Genomic DNA, 14,837 nt, shown 5'->3' with positions numbered 1-14,837 from the left:
TATTCTAAGGTTTCATTCTTTGAATAACCAGGGTTTATGGGAAGAAGAATAAGAAAGAAAGAGAAAGTATAGGAAGGAGAAACTAGGGTACGTGAGGCAAGAGAGAGGGAGAAAGGAGACTTGAGGGCACAAGGAACATTTTTCCTCCTCCTTACCTCCTTATTTATAGTTTTATGGTAGAAACCCTAATACATGAATAAAAGAAAAGGAACTTAAATTCTCTCAAAATTACAACTTATGCCAATCACTCACTTAATTGCAATAGGTGTCACTCATTCTACTTTAACACTCCCCCTCAAATTGGTGCAAAAACATCAAATATTTCCAACATGGTACATGTAGCAGAGAGGGAGCTTGTAGGAATAGCTTTAGTGGAGATATTTGCTAACTAGTTCTTGGAAGGAATATATTGAATGGATGACACCTGCTTGCAGTTTTTTCAAACAAAATGATAGTTAATTTCAATGAGCTTAGTTCTTTCATGAAAAGCTGGATTGGTTGCAATGTGAATGACTGTCTGATTGTCTTTGTAGAGTTGTATAGGCTCAAGGATTTGAGTCATAAGAATTCACTTATTGCATGAACCATGACCATATAGTTTGCCTTGGCACTTGACCTAGCCACAATATTCTATTTTTTGCTTCTCCAAGTGACTAAATTACCTCCCATGAAATATTAAGCCTCACTCAAACATAAGTATTTGTCTACAGTGTATTAATTCATTACTCGAGTTCATCTATCCTCAACTCTAATTAATAATATTTTCTTATACTTAAAGCCCTACCTACCAAATTTGGTCTTTGTATCTCTTACTCTATCAAATAGGCGATGGAAGTCATTCCATCCAGGTAACCAACATTGACAATTATTTATTAAATGACATGGTTACAATCAGATGGTATCACTAAAGTTAAACAAGACAGGCATGTTGAACTTGGTTCATGCCTTGATTTAGTTTAATGAAAACACTTTTTCCTAATTACATTAGAAAAGACCGATTTGCCCTTTAAAAAATACATAGTCAACAATCTCCTTCAAGCTGGGGGATGCAAATCAAACAAACCCAACTCGTTACATAAAAAAATAAAAATTATCTTCTTTAAAAATTTAGTAAAAATATCTCTGACGTGTTTTAAGAACTTTACATATGGAGTAGAGATCTTGCAGGTCAATACTATATTCCAAATAAAATGATAAACTACCTCACTATGCTTTCTCTTGTGAAATACTGGGTTATTAGAAATAAAATAGTTGTTTGATTGTCACATCTTGTTTTCATAGGACATGCAATTGTCAAGTAATGACTTTACCTACATGAGTTCACATGTTGTACGAGCCATAATCTTATATTTTGTTGTCGCACTAGACCTGATAACAAAAGTTTGCTTCTTACTTCTCCATATCACAAGGTTTTCTCTCACAAATGTGTAAAAACCACTAAGAGAACTTTTTATCAAGCTTTGGTCCAACATAATCAGCTTGAGAAAAATTTGTGACTTTAAAATGACCATATGTTTTCAATAATAAGCCTTTCCCTGGATATTGTTTCAAATATTATAAGATTCTTATAAAACATTTTGACGAATGACTTGCAGAGAGTCCATAAATTGACTTACCATACTAATTGCAAATGAAATATTTGAATGTTTACTGTGACATATAACAATTTTCCCCCCAATCTCCGATATTGTGTCTCATCTTTTAATTGTAGTCTACTATCATATTACAAGTTATTTCTACTCTCCAGGGAGTATCAACAGGTTTAACACCTAGTCACTATGTTTTCTGTAAAAGACCAGTTGATGTTTCCTTTGAGACAACATAGTCCCATATGTACATACCACAATACCTAGAGAAATAGCTCAATATTCTTAAATCCTTTGTTTCAAAATGAGTATGTAAATCTTTCTTAACTTCGCCCATGGCTAAAAAATTCTAGACAAAATAATGTCATCTACATACATTAACAAATAACAATCCTTATAATATTTCTCAAGATAAAAAAGGGTGGTCACAGTGACTCCGATTAAACTCAAAATCTATAACAACTTTGCTAAACTTCTCAAATCACACTCATGGACTCTATTTAGACCATAAATTGCTTTCCTAAGCCTATATATTTTACCACTCTCCCCCTAAACAACAAAACCTATACAATTCATGGAGATTACTATACAAAAATACATCTTTAACACAAAACTAAAATAAAAGGCTAATGCTAATTTACAACTACCAAAAAAAGGAACATGTACCGAATTAAGGCTAGCCACGGGGTAAAATGTTTTCATATAATCAACACCATAGGTTTGGATATACCGCTTTGCTACCAAACGATCTTTGTCGCACGCAATAAGGCCATTAGAATTATACTTCATAATATATATCCATTGACTTCCAACCACTACACCATTAGCAACCAAATCACACAACTCTCAAGTACCACGAGATAGTAAAGTAGGCGACTCCTAATCCATAATATGTTTCCACTAATCACAATTCAATGCTTCCTACACAATATTAGGGATAGATAGAAAAGCCAAAGAGGAAGCAAATGCACAAAAATTAGCCAACAACCAAGTGAAAGAAACAAATTCGAACAATGGATATCTGGTACTAGATTTAATAGACCAAAATGATTTTTAGAACACAAGAATAGAACTTACCAAAGGAACAACAAAGGAAGACAATGGCTTAAGATGAGTCAAAGCTCTAGTTGAGCATCCAAAGGAGCATCATACTCCCCTTGCCTAACATCATCATCCAAAGAAACACGACATGGAAGAGAAATAGGTGAATGATCAAGGCTAGAAAAATTACCAAAATATGAAATAGTTTAAAAAAGTAACATTGACAGAAACAAACCTTTTCTTAGACACTGGATCATACATAATTTTTGAGTTCATGAATATCCTCAAAAGAAACATTGAATAACCCGTGGGGATAACTTTATCAAGGGCCATACAACATAATGAACAAAACAAAATACATCCAACTACTCAAAGTAGAAGATCAAATAGTTGTGATTGAGGATTAATGGCCTTGATTGGGATCATTTTTACTTTAAATGGTTTGAGAGAACCTGTTGTGGTTGATACTGGAGGTTGGCAAATTGGATTAGTTGTTGTGTAAGCCATAAGACCTTGTGTAGATCTAAGTTTGCGTAGCCTAGTGAGTTGCTAACAAATCTCTTTGTGGATCTAGGTTAGTTTGTCTACTTAGCTATTGTAAATCTAAGTGAAAGTGTGGTTTTGTAAATTAGATATTATGGTTAACCGAATATTGTAAGTCTCTTTGTGAGCAGAGACTTCAATGGTTGATCATTAGAGTACCAATTTGTATGATTGATCCACTTTCTACAATGATCGATCAACCCTTTAATTCATCTTTTGTTTGACCAATCAAATTGTCACAATGATCAATCATTCGACGATCTTCAGTCACTTAAAAACCACAAATCTCCCTTTTTAAACTTCACAAATCACTCCTACACAACCATGTAATTCATCTGTAACTTATTGCATTGCTTACTTGCTGTTCTTTGCGGAGAGCAAATGAACTTGCTATCTTTTGGCACATAGTAACACCCAGCTCTGTTTTATTTCTCTCCGCTGATTCGTACAAATCAATGGCGTAAAAAAAGAAAAAAAACACCATGCACACGAAAAAGGGTTCAAATTCCACATCTGGCTCGACAGGAGCTTGCAATCGGTCTTAATTAGGATATGCCTCAATCACAGATTGCATCGCGGATATATGTTTAATCTTGTACCCTTTAAACCCTGCATCATAGATCAATTTCTTCCATTCAGCCTCTGTCCTCTCCTTCCCTCCGGTGTTGAGAAGCATGTCTAAATCCAAACACTGCTTCAAGTGGGTTCGAGGATGATCGGGCTCTGTATCCAACACGATGTCGACTATAATCACCTTCCCTCCGCGAGGCACTGCTTCCTTGCATTTCTTTAGGATCGTCAAGCTTTCTTCGTCATCCCAATCATGGAGGATGCACTGCATTTGGCAAAACTGGTTTCTTTAGTCTGTTGTAAAAGCGATCATGGTGATGGTTCATGGGATAGTTTTAAGAGCTTACTGTACCTTCAATAGTATGGCATCAGCTGACGGAATGGACTTGAACATGTCCCCCTCGACGCGGGTCACCTCCGGATAGTCAGGCGAGTCGGCAATGACATGCGGCAGGTCAAAAACAGTACATTTGATTTCCGGGAAGGCCTGGGAGATGGCCCTCACAGCGGTTCCAGTGCCGCCGCCGACGTCGACAAGCGACCCAATTCCGGCGAAGACGTCCCGGCAGTCGCTTACCAGAGCAGACGTCAAGAGCCGAGTATCGCACGCCATGGCCGCATTGAAGAGCTTGTTCTTCTCCGGTTGCTCCCCCATGTACTCCCAGATGCTCTTTCCCAGAGCCCTCTCGAACGCGGTAGGCCCGCCAAGGCGGAGGCTTTCCTTGGTGTAGTAATGTGGCGCCATCATGTCCTTGTCGGTAATGAGGAGCAGCGCCGGAACGATGCTCTTGTCCCAGCCAGTGACGAGGTACTTGGCGGCAGGGGAGAGCCCATAGCGGTCCTCGCCGTCGAGGGTCTCCTTGGTGAAGAGGTCCATGTGGACGAGGTAGCGCATGATGCGATAAAGGCGGTCCAAGTCGACTGAGGGGAGTGTGAGGCAGGAGGAGAGGTCGGAGAGGGAGATGGGTCGGCCATGGGAATGGATGATGTCGGCGAGGCGGAGTTCAACGGCGCATCGGAGGACGAGGGAGTCAGCAAAACCGTAGATGAACTTCCAGACCTTCGCTTGAGCCGATTGATCTCCGTTGAGTGTCTCCATGGTCTCTACCTGCAAATAAGGTATCCCGTCTTGGTATATTCCTCCGACACCTGCCGGGACAGAGACAAAGGCGGACCACTTTATAATAACGGATTACATTTATTTTCCACTGGCGGTTTTACGCGCGCCACGTGACCAGGACGAGAATCTCGTGGGAAGGAACATACATGGTAACAAGTAGTAGCATGAGAAGCGTGTAAGATCTCATCGTGCTCCTGCAATGATATCTCATAGGCCACTCAGTTTGAAAGTATGCTGCCTAATTCTTACTCTAGGCTTTGATTTTCAGTACCAAGCGTCCAATAAGGGATGGAAGAGGCTCGCTTCTCCCGGCAGTGTTGAAGGCTGCCGCAGCTCTTTGTCGAGGATGTTGACATTCGGTCAAAGTATAATAAGAACTGCTTTTGTTATTGTAAGGGTTTGGACGGTTCAAGTTCGATCGAGTTTTTGAAAATCCATCCACACACATGAATGTCACATTGAAACTCATCTATATGAAGACGTCTTAGAACTGACTGCAGCCTTAGCCCATCGCTAGGTGGCCAATGACTCATTCAACATTTAACATAATTTTATAGTAACTAGGTGGCAAAAGGATATTTTGATGCATGCATTAGATGAACCTAACCGGCGGCGAAGTTATTTAACTATCCACATTCATCATGAAAAAACACAATTGAGAGACAATTATGTTGATTTAACGTGACCAATCAAGTAAAGGACAAGAGTCTTGGATCTCTTAAACCCCTGATTAAGGAAATCTGATCGTTAATGAAGCTCATTCAAGCCTGGCCATGTCAATTTGCCAGGTCTAAATATATTCATCTGGAGTGGCATCATTTCCTGAAACTTTGCTTGAAACGAGCTTCTCGCCCTTTGCTCACGATCCTCCGGTGTCTGCTGCACGCCTGTACCACTGAACAAGACCTGTCTTGTCACTATCCACACTTGTTAGGTCGTATCTGGTATCGAGCCTTCCTTTTTCGATTTTTTTTTGCTTCCGTCGAGAAAGTTGGCACTAGAAGCCATGAGATGAAAGTTGTCATTGTACAGTCCGGATCAGTTTGGTCTTTCTTGACGGCGAGACGGGATATTTCTTACACTTGTTTTAAACTATTGGCAATGAGTGAATTTCTGGTACCCAAGTTCTTCATGGATCTTCTCTCTCCGGCACTTCTCTTCTCCTTTCTCTTCCTTGTGTACTACATCATACGCGACCGACGTCCAAAAGGTCTTCCTCCCGGACCATACCCATGGCCTTTCCTCGGCAACCTCCTCCAACTCGGCGACAAGCCTCACGCCAAACTGGCCACTCTCGCACAAACCTACGGCCATCTCTTCACCCTCAAGCTCGGCGCTCAAACAGTCGTCGTCGCTTCCTCTCCGTCGGTCGCCGCCGAGATCCTCAAGACCCACGACCGGGTCTTCTCTGGCAGGTACGTGTTCCATAGCTTCAGGATAAAGAACCACGTCGAGTACTCCATGGTATGGTCCGACTGTAACGAGTATTGGAAAATGCTCCGGCGCATCTGCCGGACCGAGATCTTCTCGCCCAAGATGATCGAAGCCCAGGCGCACCTGAGAGAAGAGAAGGTTATTGAAATGGTTCGTTTCTTGAGGAAGAAAGATGGGGAAGTGATTAAGATCGCGGAGGTTATCTTCGGCACTCTCTTCAACATCTTCGGCAATCTCATTCTATCGAAGGATGTCTTTGATTTGGAGGATCCGAGTAGTGGGAAGGAGGAGATGAAGGGGCATATATGGAGGCTGATGGAGCTGGGAAACTCCACGAACCCTGCCGATTATTTTCCAATCTTGGGGGAGAGTGATTTTCTTGGACAGAGAAAAGCTGTTGCTGATTGTCTTAAGCAAATTCATGATATTTGGACTGTGATTCTGAGAGAACGTAGAGAGAGAAAGGGAGATGACTCTTTTCGAGACTTCGTTAGTGTTTTGTTGGATGCTAATCTTGATGATCACCAGATTAATGCTTTGCTTATGGTAAGTTCCCTAACCCAAATACCCATGTTATCTAATTTCTAATTTTACATTTTGATGAGATTTTTTTACACTCTCGATACAGGAAATGTTCGGTGCTGGCACAGAGACAAGTGCATCGACCATAGAGTGGGCCCTAGCTGAACTCATAAAAAACCCTCAAATCATGTCAAGCCTCAGAACCGAACTGAACGATGTGGTGGGTCCGAATCCGATCAAGGAGTCCGACATCCCTCGACTCCCTTTTCTGAATGCCTGTGTGAGGGAGACCCTCCGACTGCACCCACCTACGCCGCTTCTACTTCCCCATCGTGCCCTTGAGACGTGTCAATTATTGGGTTACACGATCCCAAAGGACTGTCAGATCATGGTCAATGCGTGGGCCATTGGACGGGACCCTAGCACTTGGAAGGACCCCCTCGCCTTCTCTCCGGATCGGTTCCTTAACTCGGATGTGGATTACAGAGGGAGCGATTTCCAGCTCATTCCATTCGGAGCCGGTAGGCGGGTTTGCCCGGGCCTACCGTTGGCGACTCAGTTCATTCATCTGATCGTGGCGTCTTTGGTCCACTACTTTGAGTGGGGCTTACCTGGTGGGGCCCACCCCTCTGAACTGGTCATGGAAGAAAAATTCGGTCTGACCCTGCAGAAGGATCCGCCATTGTTAGCAGTCACCAAATCGAGACCCTACTGACCTGCAGTGAACAAAGAGGGAAGACGTGTCGTTTCGGATGCTGGATGCAGCAGATAATGATTTTTTTCTTTTTCTATTGAGGAATGGCTACTACCTTCGTTTTGAATAACACCCAGATTAAATTTGACACGGCTTCAAATTATATTGCTTCCAACTGCTCAAATAATTAAATAAAATGGAAAAGGAAAACAATCATTCCTTTGTTGATGCCAAGAAGCCCATCAGCAAGGAGTGGAGACTGCGAGTTTCAGTGAGAACACATTGCTGATCAAACAAAGCCGACACAACTGCTACGCCTTTCAGATTTGGGACACCCAGCTCCGTGACAGAACCTGCATTGCCTTTATTGATACCTCCAATGGCCACTACAGGCAACTTTGAAGCTGAGCAAAGTGCTACAAGAACCCCAGGTATCAGCCTGGACTTGATGTTACATGCTAACCTTAGTAGCAATGCCCTGCACCTCCCTTAAAAGTTCACTCAAACAGGTATCCAGTGATGGCATTGGATGTCGATTCATCATATGTGATCAAACAATCTCAAATTTTGGACGGAACTTCATCAAGAATTGATCCATTTTACTGGTTTTATGTACGGCTTGCACAACAAAGAGTGCAACAACACGGACATCCTCATAAACAATGTCTGTGTAGTTAGTTAGCCTACAAATTTTGGAAGCCTGAGAAATATTCTTCAATGGAACGGCTGCCTTGCGTGAAATTTGCCATTTCATATTCAACTTGAAATCGACGGGTCGTGCTGGTTTGACGATAAACCTTGTGGGGGTAATTCCATATATCTGATGCAATTTTGTAGGGCCTCAGATTAATGACTAGATAAAGCTCAATGGATCCAAGTATCCAGGTTATGACTTTAACATCAAGGATGATCCATTTTGACACTGCGTCAGCTTCGCAGAGTACCGGATCACTCTCATCAATATGACCGCATAAACTCTTTCCCTGATCAAATAACCATAACTGAAATTCCCAAGCACCGTAGTTCTTACCCGTAAATCTAATAGGAGAGAAATCTAACTTGTCTGCTGACATGAAAAGATTGGATCCAAAAAATTCCCAATCTACCCCCGCAATATTAGAAATTCCAAATACCCCCACTCTTCAAAAATTCCAAATAGACCCCCACACCTTCGAAAATTCCAAATCCGCCACCCAAACTATCAGAAATTCGAAATATACCCCTACCCATTTAGATATTCCAAATATACCCCTACATATTTAAACATTCAGATCTGCCCCCAAAATAGCTTAAATTTCAAATATACCCCCGCACCTTCAAAAATTCCAGATCTACCCCCAAAGTTTCTGAAAATTTCAGAAACTACCTTAGGCAAATAATTTTCTTCGAACAGTGTCGAGGTCGGAAATGCCGGATATGTCAAAAAAAAAAAAACTAACCTTTTCCATGCGAGAACCACCTTCCAGGCAACGGAGCTCGGACAGCTATTTCCGACGACTCCTCTGAGCTGAGACGGAGTTTTTCGATAACCCCGAGAGCACTGCTGACCTCTGAGCTCGTCGGTCGTCGGACAGAGATTTCAGGTCGTCGGAAAGAAATGCTTCGGACGGAAAATATTCGGACGGATATGGCTTGGTCACTCTCCGGACGAATCAAGCTTTGATACCATGTCAATGTTTGTTTCTGACGACTCCTCTAGACCCACAGAACTCTGGTCTTCAGCGAACACAAATGCGTCGGACAGAAGCTGATGGTACAGCCTAACAGCGAGGTCAAAGCTCCTACTGTGGTGGACGGAACCACTACTATCTCAAGGGGACTGACGGAACAGTCCAGACAAGAGAGAGCGTTGAGCTCTCGGGTTTCTTGGCGGCGAAGACAAGGAACACGAATGACGAAGAAAATTCCTACCGTTAGGGTTTTTCCCCTTTGATTATGTATTTAATTTATAGTTTTCCTATTACAAAATGACCTATGGGCCCAATACAATGCCACCCATCCTATTGAGCCTAATCTAATAACCTTATGTACATAACCTAAATTATATAACAATTATGAACATAAATTATATCTAATATACATTTTAATATATCATAACACATCTGACTATACATTTTAAAACCAAATATTTGGGTTCATTTAGATATTTCATTGAGATAGAAGTTGCTCAAAGTACGGTAGAAGTGTTTTTTTTAACCCAAAGGAAATATGTTTTTATATACTATAGGAGTATGAGTTGCTCTAAGCTAAACTTGTCGAGACACCAATGGAAGTTGGTATGATCTTCATAATGAGGGCAGTGCTGAACTTAGAGATTAAACAATGTATTGGAGATTGATTCGTAAACTAATTTATGCTATTGTTACACATCCCAATATATTGTTTGTTGTAAGTGTGGTGAGTCAGTTCATGATTGTCCACATAAAGTTCACTTGGAAGTTGCTAAGGATTTTGAAATATTTAAAAGGATCACCTAGAAAAGGTGATTTTTCAGATGCAGATTTTGTAGGATCCTAACAGAATAGAAAGTTTACCACTGGGTATTGTGTATTTGTAAGTACAAATTTAATTAGCTGGAAGAATAAGAAACAAAATGTAGTAGTTGCTCAAGTGTAGAAGGCGAGTATAGATCACTAGCCCACATAGTAAATGAGTTGATGAGGGTCAAATATGTTCTCCAGAAGTTAAAATTACATGTTATAGAACCCATGACTATGTATTGAGATTACTAGGCGGTTATTTTCATTGCGAACAATCCAATGTTTCATTAACCAAACTTATAGAAGTTGACTACCACTTCATTTGAGATATAGTGATTAAGAAAAAAATTGTTACTCCATATGTTCAGTCAAGGACCAACATCATGGTATCTTTACCAAAGTCATGGGTAATCGAAAGTTTAGTATATTTTTTAACAAGAAATGCTTTCAAAAATATATGCTCTAGCTTGAAGGGGGAGTGTTAAATATCAAATAAGGGTATTTTGGTTATTTTACATGTTCTATATTAATATGTAGCTAGGTCAATGAGATAGGTTTTTATTAGAAGTCTATGGTCCAAATTACAAGTCATTTTGACAGTTATATGATTTTAAGTAATGAGGGGCAATTATGTAATCTTGCTCCAAGTCACTTGAGCCATAAATAAAAGAGAGAGCAGGGTCGACTTTTGCCCTACTCTCATCCTTTCTCAAGTGAGCTCTCTCTTTTTCCATCTCTTCTTCTCATTTCTATCTTTTGTCTCTCTCAATTTTTCATCTTTTTTCAAAGAGAATATTAAAACATTCTTTATATTAAAAAGTATGTCAAAATAAATCTATGAAACTTCACAAGGTACGAGCACATGAAATAAAAGAAGATTACCACAAAAGCTGCCTTTAGAGACACAAAGACCTGTCAACTTGAAATTGAGAAAAAAAATTAGATAAATTCAAATCTTTTGAGATAATAAAGCTTGCCTTGGACTGGGAACTCCTTGAGGCTTTGACACAGAACTCTTGAGTATACCAATAGATGGGAGCATGCCAGTTTTTACCTGATGAATGTCCAAAATTCAATTGTCATGTGATGCCACACAAGCTACTAATTTAATTGTCAAACCAACTTAACAAATGCATGAAAAGTTCAAAGTACTTGGACAATTTCAGGCTTAATCCTTAATTTTAAATTATATAATACTAAAGGCATCAATATCCAACCAAAAAAAGAGTTACGAAAAAAAGTTTACATAGTGTAGGAAGGACGATTATTGATTTTGTTAAATAAAAATAATTTGTACTATACACAGGCAAAAGATTTTTCTTTTTGATTTTATTAAATTTGACTAGATCAAGAAGCAGAGTTCAATCAGTATCAAAAGGCACTAAGTCTACTTTGCAAGTGCCTATACACTTCTTCATGGAGATTACTATACAAAAATGTTTTTTCACCACCAAACTGAAATAAAAGGCTAATGCTAATTTACAACTATCAAAATAAGAATGTGTACTGAATTAAGGCTAACCATAGGGTAAAATGTTTCCATATAATCAACACCATAGCTTTGGATATGTCGCTTTGCTACCAAACGATCTTTGTTGCACTCAATAAGGCCATTAGAATTATACTTCATAGTATATATCCATTCACTTCCAACCACTACACCGTTAGCAAGCAAATCACACAACTCCCAAGTGCCACATGATAGTAAAGTAGGCAACTTCTAATCCGTAATATGTTTCCACTAATCACAATTCAATGCTTCCTACACAATATTAGGGATAGACAAAAAAGCCAAAGAGGAAGCAAATGCACAAAAACTTGCCAACAACCAAGTGAAAGAAACAAATTTGAACAATGGATATCTGGTACTAGATTTAATAGACCGAAATGATTTTCAGAACACAAGAGTAGAACTTACCAAAGGAACAGCAAAGGAAGACAATGGCATAAGATGAGTCAAAGCTCTATTTGAGCATCATACCTAGACCTTTGTGGGTCTAGGTTAGTGTGCCTACTTCGTTGTTGTAAATCTGAGTGAAAGTGTGTTGTTATAAATTGGATATTATGGTCAACAAAGTAGTGTAGGTCCCTTTGTGAGCAACATTATAATTGACTTTAGAAACAATTTGTAGTAAATGTCATAAGGGAACCCATAATTAACGAAGTTTCAAGGTGCTAAAAACATCTTGGAGTAGACTAGCAATGTACAGAAGAATCGTGAACTTCCTAAAAATCTAGTGTGTACTTTATATGTGATTGCTTTCACTTGAATCATTGTGCATACGCATTGTAAAATTGGTCTTGCACTTTGAATTAATTGAAAGGATAAATTCACACACATAAAGATTAATAAAAGAGGAGTTAAAAATTAGTAGCAAAGGTTAACATCCTCTGGGTTTATTCCTTACAAAACCTTACATATTTGTCTCGAACCTCAAGAAATAGATCTATTAAAAAAAAACATGCACACGAAAAAGGGTTCAAATTCTACATCTTAATTAGGATATGCCTCAATCACAGATTGTATTGCGGATATATGTTTGATCTCGTACCCTTTAAACCCTGCATCATAGATCAATTTCTTCCATTCAGCCTCTGTCCTCTCTTTCCCTCCGGTGTTCATAAGCATGTCCAAATCCATACACTGCTTCAAGTGGGTTTGAGGACGATCGGGCTCTGTATCCAATACGATGTCGACTATAATCACCTTCCCTCCGCGAGGCACTGCTTCCTTGCATTTCTTTAGGATCGTCAAGCTTTCTTCGTCATCCCAATCATGGAGGATGCCCTGCATTGGCAAAACTAGTTTCTGTAGTCTGTTGTAGAAGCGATCATGGTGATGGTTAATGGGATAGTTTTAAGAGCTTACTGTACCTTCAATAGTATGGCATCAGCTGACGGAATGGACTTGAACATGTCCCCCTGCACGCGGGTCACCTCCGGATAGTCAGGCGAGTCGGCGATGACATGCGGCAGGTCAAAAACAGTACATTTGATTTCCGGGAACGCCTGGGAGATGGCCCTCGCAGCGGTTCCCGTGCCGCCGCCGACGTCGATGAGCGACCCAATTCCGGCGAAGACGTCCGGGCACTCGCTTACCAGAGCAGAATTCAAGAGCCGACTATCGCACGCCATGGCCGAATTGAAGAGCTTGTTCTTCTCCGGATGCTCCCCCATGTACTCCCAGATGCTCTTTCCCAGAGCCCTCTCGAACGCTGTAGGCTCACCCAGGCGGAGGCTTTCCTTGATGTAGTAATGTGGCGCCATCATGTCCTTGTCGGTAATGAAGAGCAGCGCCGGAACGATGCTCTTGTCCCAGCCAGTGACGAGGTACTTGGCGGCAGGGGAGAGCCCATAGCGTTCCTCGCCGTCGAGGGTCTCCTTGGTGAAGAGGTCCATCTGGACGAGGTAGCGCATGATGCGATAAAGGCGGTCCAAGTCGACTGAGGGGAGTGTGAGGAAGGAGGAGAGGTCGGAGAGGGAGATGGGTCGGCCATGGGAATGGATGATGTCGGCGAGGCGGAGTTCAACTGCGCATCGGACGACGAAGGAGTCGGCAAAACCGGAGATGAACTTCCAGACCATCGCCTGAGCCGATTGATCTCCGTTGAGTGTCTCCATGGTCTCTCTCTGCAAATAGGGTATCCCGTCTTGGTATATTCCACTGATACTGCCGGGAGAGAGACAAAGGCAGACCTCATTATAATAACGGATTACATATATTTTCCACTGGCGATTTTACGCCCGCCCACGTGACGAGAATCCCGTGAGAAGGATCATATATGGTAACAAGTAGTAGCATGAGAAGTGTGTAAGATCTCATCGTCCTCCTGCAATGATATCTCATAGGCCTCTCAGTTGAAAGTATGTTGCCTAATTTTTATTCATCAACCACCATCGTTGCCCAATTAACTCCCTTAACAATGGATATAGAAAGGGCTCATATTAACTGCATCAACGGAGAAGTTAAACTAGATCCCACCAATCATGTAAAGGACAAGAGTCTGGATCTTTTAAACCCCTGATCGAGGAAATCTGATCGTTAATGAAGCTCATTCAATCTTGGCCATGTCAATTTGCCAGGTCCAAATATATTCATCTGGAGTTGCATCATTTCCTGAAACTTTGCTTGAAACGAGCTTCTGGCCTATTGCGCACGTTCCTCCGGTGTCTGCTGCACGCCTGCACCAGTGAACCAGGCCTGTCTTGTCACTAGCCACACTTGTTATGTCGACGAGTACTTGGACGAGACTGAACCATTCATCTCCGCCTTCCTTTTTCGATTTTTCTTGCTTACGTCGAGAAAGTTGGCACTAGAAGCCACGAGATGAAAGTTGTTACAGTCCAGTCCGGATCAGTTTGGTATTTCTTGACGGCGAGACCGGATATTTCTTACACTTGTTTTCAACTGTCGGCAATGAATGAAAACTTAAGGTTCAAATCATTATAGATTAAAGAGAATAAATTTACTTCGTTACGTGAGCCTTAAACATAAATTTCTAATAATAATATAAAATTTATTATAAATTAAATGAAAGATAAATTGTACCTCGTTCCATACGTTTCAAATTTCTTCGCTCTGTTTTCTGTTCTTGTTTGGTGCTTCCGATCTCTGAGCACTCACGGCGGATCAACTGAAGTGGTTTGAGTGACGAGACAGGAGACCGAAAAAGACATCTTAACCAAAGCCAACCTCCCATCAAGGTTATTCATGGCTTCGTGTTATCGAGAGAGTTGCAGTTGCCAAAAATTTGAGACCACGTTAATGATAAAACCGTTTCTCATAAAAACGGTTAACATTCTCCCACTTGGTCCAAACTTCTAATATAATCTTAAACCCATCGATA

The 14,837-nt window shown here is 40.8% G+C and overlaps 3 protein-coding genes across 4 annotated transcripts; 1 reads left to right on the top strand and 2 right to left on the bottom strand.

Moving 5' to 3' along the window:
• Positions 1-3,565: 3,565 nt before the first annotated feature.
• LOC137957072 ((RS)-norcoclaurine 6-O-methyltransferase-like) lies at positions 3,566-4,891 on the bottom strand. The gene is made up of 2 exons (XM_068804777.1): positions 4,093-4,891; positions 3,566-4,005 (listed from the first exon to the last, which is right to left on the bottom strand). Exons 1-2 carry the CDS (start codon positions 4,837-4,839, stop codon positions 3,712-3,714), a joined length of 1,041 nt encoding a protein of 346 aa, XP_068660878.1. The 5' UTR covers positions 4,840-4,891; the 3' UTR covers positions 3,566-3,711.
• A 1,005-nt stretch (positions 4,892-5,896) lies between these two features.
• On the top strand, positions 5,897-7,661 carry LOC137943751 (probable (S)-N-methylcoclaurine 3'-hydroxylase isozyme 2). Its single transcript, XM_068789189.1, has 2 exons — positions 5,897-6,840; positions 6,923-7,661. Exons 1-2 carry the CDS (start codon positions 5,962-5,964, stop codon positions 7,529-7,531), a joined length of 1,488 nt encoding a protein of 495 aa, XP_068645290.1. The 5' UTR covers positions 5,897-5,961; the 3' UTR covers positions 7,532-7,661.
• A 3,158-nt stretch (positions 7,662-10,819) lies between these two features.
• LOC137957057 ((RS)-norcoclaurine 6-O-methyltransferase-like) lies at positions 10,820-13,655 on the bottom strand. Of its 2 annotated transcripts, XM_068804766.1 has the most exons (3): positions 12,865-13,655; positions 12,543-12,778; positions 10,820-11,044 (listed from the first exon to the last, which is right to left on the bottom strand). In XM_068804766.1, the coding sequence occupies exons 1-3, from the start codon at positions 13,609-13,611 to the stop codon at positions 11,041-11,043; spliced, it is 987 nt and encodes a 328-aa protein (XP_068660867.1). In that variant the 5' UTR covers positions 13,612-13,655; the 3' UTR covers positions 10,820-11,040. The 2 variants fall into 2 exon arrangements, with proteins under 2 accessions (XP_068660867.1, XP_068660862.1); XM_068804761.1 differs by lacking the exon at positions 10,820-11,044 and having other exon boundaries at positions 12,331-12,778.
• Between the last annotated feature and the right edge of the window lie 1,182 nt (positions 13,656-14,837).

This window comes from Aristolochia californica, unplaced genomic scaffold (genome assembly GCF_029961685.1).
Source record: "Aristolochia californica isolate CCGP_79_NKW_82.1479 unplaced genomic scaffold, dmAriCali1.0.hap1 SCAF_1, whole genome shotgun sequence".
Taxonomy (NCBI): domain Eukaryota; kingdom Viridiplantae; phylum Streptophyta; class Magnoliopsida; order Piperales; family Aristolochiaceae; genus Aristolochia; species Aristolochia californica.
This window is presented reverse-complemented; position numbering and strand designations above follow the sequence as displayed.

What these genes read in the sequence shown, in the direction of transcription:
- LOC137957072 (XM_068804777.1), bottom strand. Translation starts at nt 4,839, where the DNA reads ATGGAGACACTCAACGGAGATCAATCGGCTCAAGCGAAGGTCTGGAAG. An exon ending in CTGATGCCATACTATTGAAG is followed by an intron (nt 4,006 to 4,092) that starts GTACAGTAAGCT and finishes TGCCAAATGCAG; the next exon opens with TGCATCCTCCATGATTGGGA.
- LOC137943751 (XM_068789189.1), top strand. Translation starts at nt 5,962, where the DNA reads ATGAGTGAATTTCTGGTACCCAAGTTCTTCATGGATCTTCTCTCTCCG. An exon ending in AGATTAATGCTTTGCTTATG is followed by an intron (nt 6,841 to 6,922) that starts GTAAGTTCCCTA and finishes CTCTCGATACAG; the next exon opens with GAAATGTTCGGTGCTGGCAC.
- LOC137957057 (XM_068804761.1), bottom strand. Translation starts at nt 13,611, where the DNA reads ATGGAGACACTCAACGGAGATCAATCGGCTCAGGCGATGGTCTGGAAG. An exon ending in CTGATGCCATACTATTGAAG is followed by an intron (nt 12,779 to 12,864) that starts GTACAGTAAGCT and finishes TTGCCAATGCAG; the next exon opens with GGCATCCTCCATGATTGGGA.